This window comes from Phaseolus vulgaris, chromosome 4 (genome assembly GCF_051622355.1).
Source record: "Phaseolus vulgaris cultivar YP4 chromosome 4, ASM5162235v1, whole genome shotgun sequence".
In the NCBI taxonomy this organism is placed as follows: domain Eukaryota; kingdom Viridiplantae; phylum Streptophyta; class Magnoliopsida; order Fabales; family Fabaceae; genus Phaseolus; species Phaseolus vulgaris.
In genome coordinates this window covers 9,840,367-9,861,547 of record NC_143501.1, presented here as the reverse complement: position 1 = coordinate 9,861,547, position 21,181 = coordinate 9,840,367, and the positions used below count along the sequence as shown (strand labels likewise).

The 21,181-nt window shown below is 32.3% G+C and overlaps 2 protein-coding genes across 2 annotated transcripts; both read left to right on the top strand.

Annotated features, from left to right (window-relative positions):
* The first annotated feature begins 2,384 nt into the window (after positions 1-2,384).
* Positions 2,385-3,210, top strand: LOC150027887 (uncharacterized). Its single transcript, XM_090301657.1, has one exon. The coding sequence runs from the start codon at positions 2,643-2,645 to the stop codon at positions 3,117-3,119; it is 477 nt and encodes a 158-aa protein (XP_090157783.1). The 5' UTR covers positions 2,385-2,642; the 3' UTR covers positions 3,120-3,210.
* An 8,530-nt stretch (positions 3,211-11,740) lies between these two features.
* Positions 11,741-12,649, top strand: LOC150027886 (uncharacterized). The gene has a single exon (XM_090301686.1). The coding sequence runs from the start codon at positions 11,971-11,973 to the stop codon at positions 12,442-12,444; it is 474 nt and encodes a 157-aa protein (XP_090157812.1). The 5' UTR covers positions 11,741-11,970; the 3' UTR covers positions 12,445-12,649.
* The last annotated feature ends 8,532 nt before the right edge of the window (positions 12,650-21,181 follow it).

The following is a 21,181-nucleotide window of genomic DNA, read 5'->3' as shown; positions in this document are numbered from 1 at the left end:
AATTGGAGCATCCACCACCTGCAAAACCACCTGCAATATAATTGATTTCTTGAGGGGGTGCTCCGAGTGACACCGGTCCGGCGATTGTATTGATGACTGCACGAAGTTTCCGCTTAGTTCGACTTCTGCGCTCGGGACTTTCGCTTTTTGGCCTCGTCCGTCTGACCGGACTTTCACTTCGTTTTCTTCTATTTGAGCGATGATGATCGTCGCGAGTTCGGTCGTCCCTTCGTCCTGAACGTTCTCGGGGATCCGGGTCGCGTTGGGGCGATCTAGGTGTAGTTATAGTTGTCTTCACAAATTTACGAAGATGACCGGCTTGGACAAGTTCTTCTATTTTATCTTTTAATGCCTGGCAACCTTCGGTCATATGACCGTAGTTGGGATGGTATTGGCAGCGTTTACTGGTGTCGGCATTGGGAGGAGTTTGTGATTGTTTCAGTGTTGGAATCAATTCAATTTGCAACGCTTCATCCAAAATCTTACCCCTTGGTGCAACCAGCGGCGTATAACTATGAAAGCGGGGACCTCTATTTGAACGATACCGGTCTCGGTCGGCCGGTACTATGGGAGTACGAATTCCTTTACTTATGTCTGTGTTTTCAGCATGTGTTTTGCGATGATAATCAACATGCTCCTCAATTTGCATGAATTTTGTCGCTCTTGTTCTTAATTCATCCATATTGTACGGTGGACGTTTGATAAGACTTTCTGTGAACCTTCCGGGCAGTATGGCCGAAACCAAGTGGTGCATAGCTATCTCTGGATTCAGATTGCGTATGCTCATACAGACTTTGCTGAATCTGTCCATGAAAGCCCTCAAGGATTCTCCTCTTTCTTGTTTGACGTTAAGAAGGGACATGGAGGACGTCTGATGGGGTCTACTGGTAGCATATTGTGTAGTGAATTTCAATTCTAAAGCATCGAAGCTTGCAAAGGAATTAGGGGGAAGGTCAGAGAATCATCCGAGGGGGCCTTCCCTGAGCGAGGTAGGGAAGACCTTGCACCATACCGTTCGATCAATTGTGTACAGGGTCATTTGCGTTCTGAATATATTCAGGTGCTCGTCTGGGTCTGTGGAACCGTCGTAAAGGTTCATGGTTAGACCTCTCCATTTGTTGGGGAGAGGTCTGGCTATGATATCATCTGTAAACGGATGACCCATTGGATTTGCTACTCTGTTTGGGATTACCTGCTTCACACTCCGGTGGGTTTGCTGGATGAGTGATGTGGGAGGTACAGTTTGGGCTATTGTCTTCATCCCGGATTGGTGTGGTGGTGGAGTAGGTGCACGTGAATGTCCCTCACGCTCAGATTGCTCGAGTCTTTCCATCAATCTTCTGTTTTGCTCTTTTAACTGAGCCATTTCCTCTACATGTCGTTGACGTTCTTCTTCCTGTCTTTTCTTCTCCTCCTCCTGACGTAACTGGTCTGTAACTCCTTTCTGAAGTAACTCCTACATCTGAACTTGGAGAGCTTGGAGCATCATCCTATGCTCTTCAGCGGTGTTGTCATTGTTAGTGTTGTTTGCTGTTGAAGCCATCTTCACTCGTTGGAATCCTTATGTCTGGGGATTGTGATTACTCGGCCCCACGATGGACGCCAATTGTACCTGAATGGATATGGGAGGCCAAGTAATGTTAATCTACGTCGATACATTGTTTACTTCACTCTTGGTTGTCCTATTCTTCACGTCTCCTTTCCTCTTCGCGTGCCTCGATCGGTCGGCGGGAGTACCTGCGGTTGCACTACGACGCTCAAGTCAGTGATAGTGCTCGAGTGAGAACCTCGTATAACCACGTTCTATATTTAATTAAGTTATTCAATGAGAACCTCTCGGTCGTCCGGTGCCGACCGGTACAATGCTCTTAATGCACAATGTTTAAAACATAAAATAAAATAAATTTTAAATAAAAATCCTATATCTAACCTACGACTTTTTAAAAAATTAAAAAATAAAACATAAATTTGTGTTTTCATAATACCCCATCTATTTTAATCTAGAAATCGTGTTTTAAAAACGCTACTAATTTTAAAATTATATTTCTCATACAAGACTTATTCATTTATGTAATTTTTAAAAATTTTACTCATTTTCATAAATTCAATTTTTTTTACCTCATTTTAATAAAAAAAAGCGTGTATTTGTATTGTTTTAACGTGAAAACACAACAATATTCTCTAACTACCGAAAAGTTGTCGTGTGATAAGTGGCAAAGGACTAGAACATTTGGTTTATTCATGAGTAATTAATTGCGTTTTTATTTGACTGTTTACTTTTGAAAAATAGATTGCAGTGCAAAGTGAGAAAAACTGACCAATTTCACCCTTTTTTGGAATAAATTAACTACCACTGTTCTAGAATTCCAAAAACAAACCTCGTGCTGAAGGAACTTCCTTACAAACCAACCTCAAACCTTCAAATCCAACGACCACGTCAAATATAAAAAAAAAATTCTTCTAGACTATGTAACCAATTCTAGAAAAAAACACCTGAAAACAACTAAGTTACGCGTAATGTTTTTCTTACTCCTTTTCTCTGTCTATAAATATTTCTCTAAACTGTTACAACTTTCTTAGTTCAACACTTTCTAATTCCCTTTTTCTTCATACAACACTCACTGTTCAATTCTTGTTCCATTATGCAAAGCTCTGAATTTCAATTTCCCGCAACTGATTTTGCCAGTGCCGGCGCCGACGACGTCGTTTTCTGCGGCAAAGTCATAACGCGCCGGACCGAACCCGGTCCAGCGCCGCAAAGCGAAAGCAAAACCCGGGTTCTGCCGCGATCCGAGTCCTCCGCTCGGACCAACGGGATCGTGACGTGGCTCCGGTCTCCTTCCGGGAAGGGAAAACGGTGGCGGAGGAGTGAGAGCTGCCGGAAGCACAAAAGCGAGATGTTTGGAACGGTGCTGAAGTTTCCGCTGCAAATGGAACTGAGTGACATTAAGATGAGGCAGGATCGGAGAGAATGTCTGCCGCCGCCGATTCCGCCTAGGGTTCTGCCGAAGGAGGAGGAGGAGGACGACGGCGGAGAGAGTTGCTGGGAACTGGTCCGGCCTTTGAGGCGTGGGGGAACGTTTAAGAATCTCTTGTTTCGATGCATTCCCATTCTTTAGAATTTTTTTTCTTCTTTTTATTTAAGAGTAAAATTTATAATCTGTATAAAATAGTTTCATTAGTATTAAAATAAACTCTCTATTTATCTCATTCAATTTTGTGAATTCCTTATTTACTTATTTATTTAGCCACTTGTATAAAATAAATATTTATTATTTTAGAACTTGACTAATAAGTATGAATATTGAATAGAGATTTAAAAAAAAAAATAAGTTTTCCAGTTTTCTAAATACTGCTTATGATCTTTATAATTATGTTATTTTTTGTTTTCAGTGTTTATAATTAAAATATATATAATTGCTACTTTTCCTAAAACTATTAAAAAAATAATAGATAATGGATTAAAATAAAATATTTTTGATTGATTTAGAATTTTTTCAGCATCAAATCGATAATGGATTAAAACAAAATATTTTTGGATTGATTTATAATTTTTGTTCAGAATCAAAGTTTGGTTTAGTTTGTGATTTGATCCAAAATGAAATCATTCAATTATTTGAATTTTATTATATTATTTATTATTTTATTTATAATCAAGTATATAAAAAATAAAACTTTATTACGTTTAGTTCATGTATACAAATGTGACAAATAAGTAAAATATGAATAAGGTGGAGAAAGAGGAGTAAGAGTTGTTAGACTCATGTGAAGTATTTTTTGGGATAAAAAGTATTAAAGCACAACAAAATATTTTTATAAGGAAATAATATAAAGGGGTTAATTTTAATATTACACCATACATAAAAAAAAAAAAATATTTTTTTAATTTTTTTATTGTAAATAAGTAATGTACAATTGTATCTTTATATTTATTTATAGATCTTTAAACTTTTACTATATGTAAACAATTTTCGAATGAGATTGGAGCCAAGAGAACGATTGTCTTTTTTCTTGGACGATCATTTATTTTTTCGTCTTACTTCTTGAAATCACCTTTGTGTTCTCCTTAAGCTACTCTTCTTCTCGTTTTTGTGGATTCCAAGCTCGGATGGTACTTGCAAAAGACACTCCGACGCTCAAGTAAGATTTTGGTGTTCGACACTCGATACTATTAATACTGGATGATGAAGTACCTGATTCTTGTAATTTGTGCCTATTTATATGATTATCATCATAATTAAGAATGTATTACTTAATACTTGACCACTGATTAGATTTGTTAATCCTTTGTTTAAACATAATGATTTTGATTGTGTCGGTCAGCCTTGACTGGATGTGGGTCTCTAGTTGTCGTATAGACGTGATGGGTAGATAAACAAATGGTTTCAATATTATATACAATGTTGAATAAATAAATAAATTATCATGTTTAAAATAGGTCAAATACGTATAATAATAAAAAAAAATTTAAAAAAATTGTAAAACTAATTTAAATCAAATTAAAAAATGAGTTTATTTTTTTTATATTTAAACCGAACCATATATAATTTTTATGGTTGGTTCGAATGTATTTTTAACTAAAATCGAACCAAACCACAATGCAAACACCGATAGTCATTCTTAAATGTAAACTAATACTATTTGGTGAAACTTTGATTTATCCTATACAAAGAATGTGCATGTCTATTAGAAGCAAGTTGCATCTAATAAATTGTTAAACTTATCAAAATGTTTGTATGCTAACATCCTTTGTATTTGTTATTGTAAGATCGTTCATAATATATAGTTAATGCACTATTCTTTTTCATAGAATATTCCCAATAAAACATTCCACATAACAAGAATTTTCACGCTCAATTTTGAAGTTTTAATTTTAGTAAAGTGAAGCTCCATCAAAAGTGGCACTAGACAGAAGAAAGAAAATTATAACAAGTTTGAACCACCTATAACCCTAACCCACCTACTTTTTGTACAATGAGGAAGTAACAATTGAAATAAAGAGTAAAGTGTGGTGCTAAAGTGAAATAAGCTAAAGAAAAGAAGGCTAGTTGGTGAAATTTATTTGATGCAATCTTAAAGCAACACACAATGAATTAAAGTGAATGTGACAAGTACTTTAATGTAAATCTCACAAGACAATACATGAATAAAGAAGAAAGAAGATTAGTTAAAAAACCATCCATACTTAAAAGATAAAGCTAAAGGTGAAGAAATAGAAAAGATTTTCAGAAGTTACAAGTTGGTTAATTAAGCTTTCTTTCTCAATGTAGTTGGTTAATTAAGTTTTCTTTATGTAGTTTTTAATTGCAATTATAATACGTTCTCAGTTCTCAGATGATAGTTTTATACTCAACAAAAGAACTATTAAAGACTTTCAAAAATTAATTCAAAAATGTCTCATTTTTAGATTAGTGTAGACTTAATAATGTTGAAAATTTTATATCGACTAGAGATAAACAGATTTCATAATATATAATTAGGTGCAAATCTCACCTTATAAGCCGATTTTGTAAGGTTGAGTTAGGCTTAAAGTCCACAGGTCCCTAGATCGAAACCATGCTTTGATACCGTATTAAGAAGTGAACTTTAAGCCTAACTCAACCTTGTAAAATTGGCTCATAAAGTGAGGTTTTCACCCACTCATATACTATGAAATGTCCTTACATATGAGATCTCCAACAAATAATGCAATCTTAGTAGACGAAAGAAATGAAAATTCTCTACAACATAGAATAAACATAAGGATATATTCGGGAAGTATGTTTGCTTAATACCATGTGTGTATCTTCTGAGAACAAAAATGTTTATTAGACATAAAATGAGACTGCATAGTGTTATATTGTTTGACAGAAAAAACACTTGTGTCTTACATGATCTGTTGTGAACAAAAACCTTTCATCTTATAAACAAAGTCTGATAATGTTTTATACTTTGTTGTTTATCAACACATAACTAAAACATGAGTTTTTTTATTTTTATTTAACAATCTCCCCCTTTATTATGACGCTTAAGTCAATAAAGTTCCAAGCATGATATGTTCAAAAACAAGGTTCAACAGATAAAGTTTTCACAAACAACTTTGAACACTATACACACTTACAAATATAAAGTGAAACGCAAGTTTAATGGATTGTCAAACTGTTAAAACTGAATATTGATTTCAGATTGGGTTAGATCATATAAATATGATATAAACTTTACTAATTTGCGTATAGAGAAAAACAAAGAATCATACTTTATAAATTAGTTTGTTACAACTAGCACAATAACATAAAAACATAAGACAAATGTTGAAAGCTTCCCTGAGCTTATGAACTTTGATATTTTTTTTTTCTCTTCGTTCTTCTCTTCTTCTCCCCCTTAAGATATATATTCTCCCTTTTTGATCTTCAAACCTCTTCCCTTTTGTACTTAACTTTCTTATAAACTATTTTCATCTAAGTAACAACTACAAACGAGTGTGCATCTTCTATTAACATCCTCCATATCTTCATCATCAGATGAAATGACCATTAAAGAAAATGAGGTTATTGGAAACAACGGTTAGGGTCCAAGGCCAAGCAAGAACGTTGTCATGGCCTTCCATTTAGCAACTTCTCGAAGGGCTTGATCTTGAGCTTTAAGTGCAAGTTATAACAGTGCACTAGTTGTGTCCAAATCAGCTTTCGAACATAAGTTCTTACTAAGGAGAACAAATGCTTGCCTTGTTGGTTTAGGATAGAAAAAAAGAGAGATGGTAAGTACAACAAATTAGAAGGCATGCGAAGTTTGCAACCATGGAAATATAACTCCGTGAATCTGTATAGCATTGCTTCGGAGGGTGGAGATGTCAAATCCAAAAAGGGAATTCTTGGCAGGTTTTGGGGGGGTGAACAAAAGACTTTTCATTAGGAGACAAGTCAGAGGTGTGCCAAACTATGCATAAAAGCAGTGCATTCGCTGCGCTAACCCTTTCTCTAGTAGATTCTGCATTCCTAAGCGACTTGGTATAATAGGGAATCTCTTGCAAGTTGATGAGAAAATTCTTCTTCTTCATGATCTCTCATCTTCTCCTTTCCTTTATACATGGAGAAAGGTAGGTATGTGTATTGACAGTCATGCCTGAGAAAGAACTTGGTATTTGTCTTATTTTCCTTGTCTTATTTTGGGCATTCTAACCTTTAACGTTGTGGCTTATTGTAGTTGTAGAAAATGACCGTTTCCTTGCATTCGTTAGATTCTTTTAGATTAAGCTTGTGTGTTAGGTAGGAGAAGTCATCTTCGTCATCTGACTCTTTAATGCTTAATAAGCCGTCTAATAATTCCAAATGCCTTGGAATGTGCAATCTTCTTGTTCTTTTGGGGCAAAAGACATTCTTTCATTCTTTTGATTATTGTGTTAGAGCACTTTTTCATGAACTTTGAAGATGCCAATAACCTCTTCTAAGGTAAGCTCGTCAATATTCTTATACGCTTACATGGTCGTTTCGTTAGATCTCCAAGAGGTAAGAAAAGTTATCAAGATTTTTTCAACAAGATCATAATTGTTAAAACTGTACCTAAGAGCGATGTTCGTTAGTAATTATTCATAATTTGAAATCATGTCTTGTATACTTTCGTTATCTTTCATGTCGAACAACTCATATTGTTGAGTCAAAAGGTCAAGTTTATTTCTTTATACATCCTTTGATCCTTTTATATGTGACAATTAGCATGTTGCACATTTGTTCATTTCATTTGAAGGTTGTAATTTTTGCATAATTTTTTTTAGAGATAACACACATAAGAACATTGAGTGCCCTAACATTCATCTGATATCAATATTTTTTGTTCTTCAATATAGGCATACTTTGGTATCGGTTGTTGGTTCTCATATAATTGAATGACATTTCTATTTTCCACCACATCTAACATGTCCACATGAAATGACTAAAATAAAGTAAGAATCCTTTTCTTCCAATAATCGTACTTTACACCTTTAAACATCGATAAACCATTGATCACATAACCTTCAAATTCCGTAAGTTGTGTTCTAGGATTGCACCTCTCATTCTATTAAGAACTAATCCCAATAGGTAATCTATGATGCCAACTAGAGTAGAAGGAATAGGAACAATGTCATAAGACTTTCTTCACAAACCTTCTAATAGATAAGAACTTAAGAGAATAACAACACATCAATTTACATTGCTTCACCCACAACACTAGGATTATGACCAAATCTCCCTTTAGTAAAGAGGTTTCACTAATCAAAACTTTGACTTTAAATGAGTATATCAGCCACTCCTACTTATCTGTCCTCAATATCTGCCAAGACAAAGAATTTGAGTATTCTTTGTTGCCACTATAGCTACTATCACAAAATGTAGGTTGAAGGAAATATTACTCTCTAAGAGTGAATATAACAAATGTTTCATAAAAAAATGGGTAACTTTATAGAGTGAAGAATGCAATAGTTTTAGCACACTCCTACTAGAGATTTGATTTATACAAAAGACTTAGAACAAATAATTATATCACAAGTATGTACATTGTAGTTTCGTATTTGATCTTCTAGCATCTTCGTCTTTATATAGGCTTTAAATAAAAAAGATGATAGTTGTTGTGTAATCTTCAGAAATAAAATATTTTGTTTGTGATTGATAATGTAATCATGATAACATAAGCCTTCCTATTTGATATTCGTTGATATCAGTCCAAGTATGGAAGGTTTCATTTCCTTTTTCTATTGTCGAGTTGTAAATATAAAAAAAATCAAATATATGTGACAAATAAATTACTTAGACTGCTTTGATTTTATGTAGCTTGCACTCTTTATTTATTTTATGATCAATTGATTTTTTCATAAAACTTTTTAGAATGTTAAAATGTTGTTGGAATATCTTGTTTCCTTATTTATAAAATTGTGCATTTGACATCATTTCCAATGTTTTTGAGATTAATTTCATATAGAACATACATTTTTACAATTTTGATTAACCATTAATTAATTAAATATGTTGTTGGATTGTTTACCACATGATAAGAACTCTTTAGAAGGTTTTGATGCATATAATTGAAACTCTACTAAACAAAACACATGTTATAAAATTTATAACTAAAATAGATTGTTCCTACTGGAAATGATTGGTATCCTAAGAGGAGGAGGTCCACCTGAAAAAAATCTTTGATACCTAAGTGAGTATGAGCACAAAAATTATAAGTTCTAGAGTCAAGAGGGTATGATAAGATAGATAGTATTCATGGAAAGTAAATATCTATAGATTTATTAGGTGGTGACCTTTAGATTGACAATATGATTGTCATTTATTGCTTCATAAATAGTCGTTCTCATTAAAGACTCATTGAGTAAGTCGTTTTATTCATAATAGTCATTGAAAGCAATGAATGCTCGAATAAAGATGTATACCGTCACCCAAGCTCTTTGACATTCTCGACCTTAAGGCGGTTAGTTACAAAGATTAACTTAAATACTTATTTATGTTTGTTAACATCAAAATTTTTACACTTGAAAGTAATATGAGACATCTAGACAAGTATTACACAATTAAAATCCTAACATTATTGCTTTAAAAAAAACTAAAATATACGAAAACATGTTCAAAAATAAAAATAGGTCAATTAAAAAATCAAGATAAGTACAAAAGAAAACTACCACTTGAATATAAGAAATTTAAGATATTGAATAGTTTATATACACTTTTAAGTAATGAGACTATAATTAAATGAAAGCAAAAAAACTCTTTAAATTCTTATATTCTTCAATAAATAAATAACGTCTATTGACAAATGCTAAACAAGTTGTTCTTAAGTTTTTCACTTTCAATATTTAAAAAAAATATTAAATCTTTAAATCAATTGCACACAAAATTATTTAAATTTAAACTAAAAGTATTGTAATATTATCCAGAAAAACCACATATATAACAGGATAAGAGATATGAGATACATACAAAATAAAACATCATACAAAATAACATCATAGACAAAACAAAGAAAAAAAGTAAAATTAAACTGTTTGGTTACCTACATTCACATAACCATCTCAAAAGTATTCAACTATATATACTACTATTTGTAAGAGCACCCTTCTCTCTCTAGGATTTTCACAATCTCTCTCTTCGCATAAAACATTTATATACTAAACATTTATGACTTCTTTTATAAATAAGATTTAATAGATTTTAATTATTTTACCACTTTTCATCAAAACCTCATGATAATGAAATTATGAAAGATGAATATGCCTTCACAATTTTATTTTTTTAAATATATCTCTTCACCTTCCATTTTTTTTATTAACGATTGAAACATTGAATTGTTTTATCGAAAAGGTGGTTTAAGGTTCGAAAAGGTTGTTACAATTTATAATTAAAAGGAATATATACCTAGTTCAAGTGAACCTTCCCTTCTAGAGAGACTATATATAAGAGAGTCCTATCCTTTTAGTGACAATTTCCTTTCCCTCTTGATGGTTTAAAATATTAATTAGACTTTTTCTCACGCGGGACCATAATCACCAAATTCAAGTCAAAAGCTTCTTGAAACCAGAAGAAAGCATCAAAAAAATATAATTACTTAAATACTCCTTTCAAAATGCATGAGGTCATTAAGATGACATTTAATATTTTAATGAATATATTAAGAAAATGTTATTTTACTTTTTCATTCATATTTTTCACTAAAAAATCAATAAATAAAAACTAATTTTAGAGATAAAAATTAATTAATTATTATATATATTAATTAAATTTGATATTTTTTATAAACTAATAATTATTGATATCTAAAAAATTATTGTATCTAACATTATTTATCAACATCTTAGTTACTAGTTATTTTACATTCTAAATTAGTTTTATAATAATTTATTTAAAATTTAAAGTAATTAATTGCTAAAATATTTTAAATATAAATTTAAAAATTAAATTATAAATTTTTATTAATAATATAAATTATTTTATATATTAATAATTTTTAGTTTATAAAATAATGTCTAACTTATTATTATATAACATTATTTTTATTTTTAAAATTAGTTTTTATTTAATAATTTTATTATAGTGTTATAAAAAAATTATTTTTCCTTGTATTCTTTGTAAACTTTTAAAAACAGAAGAAATAAAGTGCATTTACTTCAACTTTTTTTTTATTAACAGTTTTGCGAAATCCTTTGAAATATATTTATTTCTATAAAACAACCACTTAATGAAAATAATGCAATATTTTTTATTAATAAAAATATACGAAACAAAAATAGAAATTAGCAAAATGATTCAATTAATTCTCCAAATTGGACACAATTTCTCAATGCCAGCTCAAAACAAACATGTATATGTTAATTAGTCTCTTAATAAACACTATAATATTAAAAAATTATTAAATAAAATATATTTATAAAAACTAAAAATAATTAATTATATTAATTAAATTATATATTAAAAGAATTATTTATTATATAAAATAGTTTATTAAATAGTTCTTAAATTAATGATATCTATTTAGTTTTTAGTTAATAGTGATTCTACAATAAATGGCTGAAAAATTATACTGTGAGATTATTTTCTAGAAAGAAAAAACTATTAAAAAAATAGAAATGTGTGTAAAGTCTCTTTTATAATATTTGATCAAAACTAAGTTTGGTCCTACAGTATAAAGTTGGAAAAAAATGTCATCTTTTATATATATATATATATATATATATATATATATATAGATATAGATATAGATAGAGGGAATCTAGAATGACACTGATGTGGCGAAGGAAAGATCCGAGAAAAGATACAAAGAAAAAAACAATCACTTCAACGACCGTGTCAATGTCCATTGTTCTCGATCTCAATGCATTCTAGAAAAAAACGTCGTAAAACCTGTGTCGTTTTCCCCCTTCTTTTTCAACTCTATATATATCTCTCTCAGTGTTTCACCTCTTTTCTCAACTCTTTTAAACACTATTTTTCTCTTCTGATTCATTAATTTGTTGTTTCCGTTATGCAACGCACTGAATTTGAATTTCCGGCAACTGATTTTGCCACTGTCGTCGCCGACGACGTCGTTTTCTGCGGCAAAGTCATAACGCGCCGAACCGAACCCGGTCCAGCACCGCAAAGCGAAACCAAAACCCGGGTTCTGCCGAGGTCCGAGTCCTCCGCTCGGAGCAACGGGATCGTGACGGGGCTCCGGTCGCCTTCCGGAAGGGAAAAACGGTGGCGGAGGAGTGAGAGTTGCCGGAGGCACAAAGGCGAGATGTTTGGAACGGTACTGAAGTTTCCGCTGCAAATGGAACTGAGTGACATTAAGATGAGGCAGGATCGGAGAGAATGTCTGCCGCCGCCGCTTCCGCCTAGGGTTCCGCCGAAGGACGACGAAGACGACGGCGGAGAGAGTTGCTGGGAACTGGTCCGGCCGTTGAGGCGTGGGGGAACGCTTAAGAATCTTTTGTTTCGATGCATTCCCATTCTTTAGGATTTTTCTTTTCTCTTTATTTTAAGAGTGAAGTTTATTATTATCTGTATAAAATAGTTTCATCAGTGTTAAACTCTTTATTTATTTCACTCCCTACTTTTTATTTTACTTCATGAATTTTTTTATTCATTCACACCCGTTGTTCTAGAATGAATTTTTTATTTTAGAGCTTTGTAAATTCTACAATATAATATTTTTTTTTACTTCACATGGTTAATTAAAACGTCTTATTTGGATTTTTATTTTATATTGGTTAGAATTGTAATAATTTATTTGAGGTGACATTAGAAAATAGGTTTAGATGGATATTTTCAAATTCAAATTATAATCATAATCTCTTACCAAAGGAAAAAACAAAGAAGAACAAAAAGAAACTAAGGATTAAAAAAAGTTCAACTATTTATGGATGACTTTTGGAAGTGGATAAATTTGCTAAATTCATTAACATTTCCGTAGGTAAAGTTCTTCATGAACAAATGGAATTTAAGTCCAAAAATTATATGGATGATAAACAAATAAAAAACGAATGTAATTTTTTTAATCCATGATAAAATTAAAAAATATTAAAAATTAAATCAAAATCCTAATAACACATATTTGATTTTCAAATACGTAATATTGTTGGTTGTCGTTCCAAATGTGAAGAAAAATCTTAAAAGTGTCCAAAATCTCATAATCAAATTCCCATTTTGCATGGGCAATCTTACGAATCTCAAACTAAACTCAACCCCTTGTTTTAAAATGTGATATAATCAGTGTATAGCTTATCGTCGTCACATCATGAATTCATGGTGAGTTGGTAAATAACTTTGTCATGGTGAGTTGGTAAATAACTTTGTCATGGTGTTGTGAAGCCGTGGCGACACTAGCGAAGAAATGTAAAATAAATGCTATTATTTTATATTTATAAATGCGGTTATAGAACCGCATTTGATCAACACGCATTCGTAAATCGGAGATATGCAAATGCGGTCATAGAACCGCATTTATAAATTTGATTTATAAATGCGGTTATTTAAAATAACCACATTTATATATTATTCTGAATGAGGGATAAGAGTTTAGGGGTTTAAGATTTACGAATGCGGTCTTGGTAATAACCGCATTCATAAATCACATTTACGAATGCGGTCTTGGAAATAAATTACGAATGCGGTCTTGGAAATGACCGCATTTGTAAATAGTGTTTTTTTTAAAGTGCAGTTTGTATTGTGCATAAACCATATAAATTAATAACCTGTATAATGATCAAACCCAGCCAGACAAATACAGAAATATAGTAATCAATTGAGATCATCAAAATGTACATTTACAAGTAATCAAATTACATATACATAAAACCACTATTGTTTACCTATGCTAGAGTTATAAAAATTTATGAAATATGTGGACCAAGAATCTCTAACATATGAAATGCCTTCCTCATTCATTGGTGTTTCTTCTGTGAATAACTGCATTGCAAAGTTGACATAAATTAGTTTATATATATATATATATATGTTCAAGAATTATAAAAATGATTTAACATATATAGTACCTCTTTCCAACCAGTTTTAACACCTAGTCTTATAATAGTAATCATCCATTGCAAAATGTAATAGCCACACTCATAGCTTCCTGGTTGTTTATTACACTATAATTCAATAAAAAGTAATATGTTAGTATATTGATAAACAATGATAATAGAGAAAGAAAAAAATTACAAACCTTTATTCTTATCTAGTTCAAATTATTTGAACTTGATCGACCTTTTAGGATGTTATATCCACGCCATGAACTGGTTAATACAAAAAACCTCGTTAGTAGATGGTTAATTAGTAACATATACAAAGTTCAGTTTATAATGTACTTACGTATCAATGATATCCTTAAATTTTGTGGGAATCTTCTTGTGTAGGGAACAAAACCACACAGCAGTCTTATCAACCATTGATAAGACAAGTAACTGCCAATGATGCCTATATCATCAATGAAAAGAGTTAGTAAAATATTTAAAACATGAAATAATAATAATTGATGACATATAATTAAACTTACTCATAAATATAAGGGCATAAATAAATTTGTTTTCCCTCTTTTTCTAGGGTGTTAGTGATGTATGCTTGAGTCTCATATGAGTTTGGTCCAACGAGATTAGTATATGCAGGATCTAAGAATCCATACATATTTTCCTTCCCCTCAGTGATACAGACTCTATGCAAAAACCTACAAGTTTTTAGTTAAAGCATAATCAATAATAATTTAACATAAAGTAAATTGAATAATAGGTAAAGATACTTACATCATAAAAAACTGAATTATACTTATATTGAGCTCCTGTTTCCCAGATATAAATTCTGATAAATTTGTGTTGTAAATCATCAGTGGCAGTTCAGTGTTTATTTGAAAAAATGTATCATCCCACGGAACTGGAAAACATTCATTGCCAATCTGACTAGCAATGAGACGTAAGGAAGCTAGAGGATCGTCAACTGGAACCTCACGCTTCTTTTCCGGACTTGGTGGCTGAAAAGGTTTCTACAAGATAAACAACATTTGTATTAAATTATATGTAATATATAAATATAAATAAAAAATAATATAATGAAATGAAATTATTACATGAGGTTTGGACATAGATCGAATGAGCTCTCTGGGCCAGGCAACGAATGTCTGAAATGCATCGGCCATAATGGTTACCTCATCTGAAGGTAGTGGAACACGAGCATCAGGAAATCGTACTTTTTCAACTGTTACCTTCGCCACATCAGGGGAGAGAGGAACGTTATGTAAGGTGGTGGCGCTTTGATAGACTTTTCCAAGGGCCACCACCCGAGGAAGTTTGCCGCCCACTACCAGTAGCTCACATGTCCTCCAATCAATCATCATCTCCATCATCGTGTACTGCTTCATCCATGGTAGAACCCACATATTCTTTAGTTACGGAAACACGTGGTAAATTTAATAATTCACCATGCCATGTCCAAGTTGTATAAGATCGAAGAAACCCATCACATAGCAGGTGTTCCCTCATGATATTCACATCCAGTATCCTTCCATTCAAACAGTTAACGCACGAACACCTGATCTTTGCTCCATCATGACCACTAATAATCGCGTTACGCTGCACAAATTGTATAAATTTCTCTACTCCCCTTTCGTACTCATCACTTATACGAACAACATTAATCAAACCTCGATCCATTATATATTCTGGAATAGTTAGGACTTTCTAATAATTAGTATTCTATCTCACACATTTGCCGAGGGTCGAACACCCCTGGACTCAATCCAAACACGATAATTCTATTCTAAAAGTAACAACTAACATAACATTAAACTTTTATTAAAATGTAATTAACAACTAACTAAATATATAATATAAATTTAAGAAAATACAAATTATATAATACAAATTTATATATAATAATATATAAATTATAATACACAAATATAAATTCAAAAATATTAAATAAAAATTCAAAAAATTTTAAATACAACACCAACCTTTCCGTGAACCAAGTTGCTGGTGATCAGCGAAGCGGTGGCGGTGGCGGCGGAAGCGGTGGCGGTGGCGGAGCAGGGACAGACCAACGAAGACCAATGGAACAGTAACCTAAAATGCAAATGCACCAACGAAGTAAGGATCGAAAATGCCAATGCCAACGAAGTAAGGAACGAAAATGAATGAATGAACGAAACTTACAATGGTGAAAATGCAGAGAGGACGTGAGCGCAAGAACAGTGGAAACGAAGAGCGGAGAAGAAAGTGAAAGTCTGAAACTGAGTGGCACGCTTCAAATTTTAGGGTAAAAACAATTTATAAATGCGGTTCTAGAGTAAAACCGCATTTTGTAAATCAGTGCACATTGATTTACAAATGCGGTCATATGAAAAACCGCATTTGTAAATCATTGGCATTGATTTACAAATGCGGTTTTACTCTAGAACCGCATTTGTAAATCAAATTAATTTAAAAAATGTCACCGCATTTTTTACAAATGCGTTTAATCGCAAACCCGCATTTAATAAGGAGTATTCTTTTAATCTTTTTGCCCTAGTGCGAGTTAAAGAAGCGAAAGGCACAAACGTTGTTTGTGAAAGAGACAAATGAAGTCATCACATTAACCTTACCGTGCAAGGAAACATTCAAACTCATAACAAAGGTAAATGAATCCCATTTTCATATTTGTTTCTCTGTTATAGCTCTAGTAATGATGCCTTTACAGAGATTTAATTAGGGAGGACTTAGAGTTGGTTGAAGGGCACCTAATGCAAGAACAAACATCTAACGCTATGTGGGAACATCTAGTGCAAGAAGGATTTTCTAACACGATATTGACAAATGTCTAGTGCAAAGGTAAGAGTCTAAGCGACAGAGAAAAAGGATACCAAAGAAGGGGAGAAGAGAAAAAGCTTCCACACATATGCAATAGAAGAAAAGTTACAAGTATGTTACAAGTGTCTAACATTTTTACAAAGAGGAGTTCCTATCGAATAACCTGTGTTATTGATTGCTTTGTGTGTTTATTGTTATGCTATAAATTTACTAGTATTATTTACAACTAATACCAAAACATTTCTTTCAACTATTGAAAAACACTTAGCATGAATGAATGGTGTTGGACTTTAGCGTAGTGAGAGTGTATTGAGATGCTGAGATTGATGTGTTGGAGAGTGTCCATTTTATACCGATAATTTGAACTTGTAAGACTTAGTTTATTTCAGTTTAAAGCACCAATGATGAACTTAAATCTGGTGGCAACCTATCTTTACACGCACGAAAATGAATCCATGAGTTGCTTCTAAGCATGTTTGTCCCCATTAAGTATCCCAATGTCTTATGCAATTCAATTATTCCTGCTCGAATATAATTTTGTCCTTTGAATATTGGCAAGCCACATATCATACCCATTATCTAGTAAGAGAAATCCCAATGATTCTTTTGGAGAATTCACTATCCATGTTGACGCATTCTATAACCACACCCCACAAGTTAATTACTCAATTTTATAGTATTACTTTTCTAATTTTCATGTTTTTTATCTTTTCCAAGTTTCTCATGTCTTTTCAATCATCAATGTTGCTTCTACATTTTCTAAAAGGGTAAATCATCACTTTAATCCTTAAAAGTATAGAATTAAGTCATATTAGTCTCTCAACTTGAGAAACTATAAAACAAGTCTTCAACATATTAAATAAACCCTTAAACTTAACTATTTAACGTTATTTTTGTATTTAAACATATGTTAAATTTGTTAACTTGAGAACTAAAGTTACGGTACTTTTTTAAAATTTTAGATTAACGTAATTGACATATTACACTTTCAAGAAATTTTTTTTAGTTTAGTTACTTTCATAAGATAATTTACGTTGTTATGCTTTTTAGTGCCACCAATAATGTTTTCTCCTTTTTAAAAGCATATTTAGAAGAAGAAAAAACATATTTTTTTAACTACCTCTATTATGTGTCTATCTCTAGACTAACAAAATAGTAACATGTGTACCTTATGTTCTTCACATGTGTATCCTTATGTCTCTACCATAGTTTTGTAGATACCATCAACATAATAATGAATAACTGGATTGGATCTGAGCCATTGATTGTCTAGGCTAGGTGTTTTCCTTCTTTGAGTTGCTGCCATACAAAGTAAGACAAGTGAAAAAGGTTAAGAACAATGTTGTCCATTGGCAATGTGTTTGTTTATGTTTCATGCACTCTGAGAGGACATTTATATATCATTTTGTAGTTGCTATAAACCATACCAAATTCATACATTTTGTATCCCAATTAGGATCACACACCATGTGCATTTAACGTTGTTCTCATAATTTAGATTTGGATCAAAGAGATAAGTACATAGAAACTTTTGATGCATTCATTAAAACTAAATCGAATAATTCTAATATGACTTGTGGAGTTTTTTTTTATCACTTTAGGTAATATTAAATGGATATAAAATGGTCTTAAAAGTAAGAGTCCTAACTTTTTCTATGATACATACCAATAAAATAAAGTTAGAAGGTTTAGTGGTTTAGACATAAGCATAGGATGGTTAAATTCAACTATAATGCCACAACCAACCAAACAAGAACACATATTCATGCATTATTACATCCATGCCAACATAAAAAAAATAAAGCAAACTATTGATTTCTTGTAATTAACTTTCAACACATAACATGATGATATTAGTTTGATACAATTTTGGTTCAATATATTCTCATAGTGTTTCTTATTTTCATTCTTCCTTTGGAGGTTGTAGTGGTTTAGACATTGTTGATATAGTTTGGGGGAACAAGTGCAAATTTCTCCTCATGCAATGAATGAATGCATGAGTTAGAAAATGGAATCCCATTAAACTAACTATTGTACAATAAACAAGATAGTTGTTCAAATTGAGATATGATAATACTATTAATGGTGCAGGTGGTATTTTGTATTTATAGAGTGAAAAGTGGAACAAAGGAACTTGGTGACTAAATTAGTACGACACTTGCGAGTCCAAACTTGTCATTGATTGCAAGTCCAAAGACTCAGTTTCTCTTTTAAGTTTCCTTAATTTTTAATAATTTTTCCTTCTTAAGAAATCTGAAAAAACAAATCTCTAAAAAAATCTTACTACTTAAGAATAAGACATTAAGAGTGTATATGATGTTGTGTTTTACTTTTTAATATGCATTGAAAATTAATTACTATAGTTCCATGTCTTTCAAGATAAGTTATGTTATATGATATGTATATAGACAATCATGAACCAATAGGCAACAATATAATTATACATTTATTCAATTTTCATTTGGATTCTCTCACATTTTCACTAGGAACTTCTAAGTTACAAATTAACATTTATTGATTGAAAGGATGTGATCTTGGAATACATAATATAAACCACCAATAGTAAAAACTAAAGTTTAAAATAGTCTTATATTCGTTATTAATGTGTTATATGCATTCTGTCACATTTTCAATGGCAACTTAATACATTTATTGCTTCAAATTTATTAAGAGATAGACTTACGAAGTTTTGTAGAAATTTAACTGAGTTCAAAAAAGCAGTCTACTACCTTAAAATGGGGTAATTTGCAATGCTAGAAATCTTTCTATTACAAAGTGGACTTTAAGCCTAACTCAACCCCATAAAACCGGCTCATAGGGTTGAGGTTTGCACCCACTTATATACAATGAAAAGCTCTAATCTCTAGTCGATGTGGGATCTCCAACACACTCCCCTCACGCCGAGACTGCCAACTCGTGCGTGAGACTATATATTATGGGTGGTCCGATAGCGGGTGACACGATAGGCCCAACACAAACACTCGCTAGGATAGGCTCGAAATGGCTCTGATACCATATTACAAAGTGGACTTTAAGCCTAACTCAACCTCATAAAACCGGCTCATAGGGTTGAGGTTTGCACCCACTTATATACAATGAAAGGCTCTAATCTCTAGTCGATGTGGGATCTCCAACACTTTCCGAGAAAATGTAAAATAATATTCCTCAATTCTAAATCGATGAATGTAGAATGATGTTCTTGAAGAGAGTTGATTTTTTTTGTGTATATTTGTTGCGGCTATATCAATTAATTCTTTTATATTATAAAATGTAATGACATCCTTTAATGTTGTTGTACAAAGAGAAGCGAAACTAGAAATAACTTGGAAAAAGAAGAGAAAAGAACATGTACCTATCCTAAACTCTATATGTTTTACAAATTTAGTCTCCTTGAACTTTCTTTTAGTTTTAACATGGTCACCAACTTATGTAAGTTATTCATTTACTTTCGCTTACATAATTTATATTTAAAATTTAGTATAATAACACTTACAACTCCTACAAATCCACTAACAAACCTACCATGAGCGATTGAAAGTCATCCAAACAAATAGCGAATGCGAAGTGGAGTTAGGAAGACTGAGGGCAAGTTCTCGTCCAACTGGGAAGGCCCCTTCCGGATTCGAGACATCGCAACTAGGGGGCATACTACTTAGAATACCTATAAGGAAAAATTGTACCAATAACGTGGAATGTCACACGTCTCAAATTTTATTATAGTTAAATCAATAAAACTATGCACTCTTTCCTCACCCAACGGTTTTTTCCCTAAGGAGGGTTTTCAGTTGCGAAGGTTTTAATGAGGCATTTCTTTTCAATTTGTGTATCTAAAATACAAGTTAAATTTACATGCTATCATAACACTCGGTTCAGCCAAGGATGCTTACGTTAATCGGTAATCCCTTTAGATACCTAAAGACTCGATTCGACCAAGGATGCTTACCTTAATCGATAATCCCTCCCGATACCTAAAGACTCAGTTCGGTCAAGAATGCTTACCTTAATTGGTAATCCCTCCCGATACCTAAAGACTCTGTTCGACCAAGGATGCTTACCTTAATAGGTAATCCCTCCCGACACTTAAAGACAACCCATCTACTTAAACAACAAAGGAATCATCAGTGTCTGACCGAACGACATATTATACTCGTTAAATTTCAACTATTTTTACTTGTCCATTTTAGAAACAAAAATGAAAAGAAACAACCGATATATTGAATTAAAGCAAAAGGAGGGGGCCACACCCTCCGACCAAGAGGGAACAAAAGTACATCAAAGACTAAACCTAACGGTCTTCGTCCTCAACGTCTTCAGTGACAGTCCTCGACGTTGAATTCTAAAGAGCCACCAACTCGTCAAAGGGCACTAGTCGACCCTCGAAGACATCCTTGTTAATGTCAAAAGAGCCTTCCGGGGTTG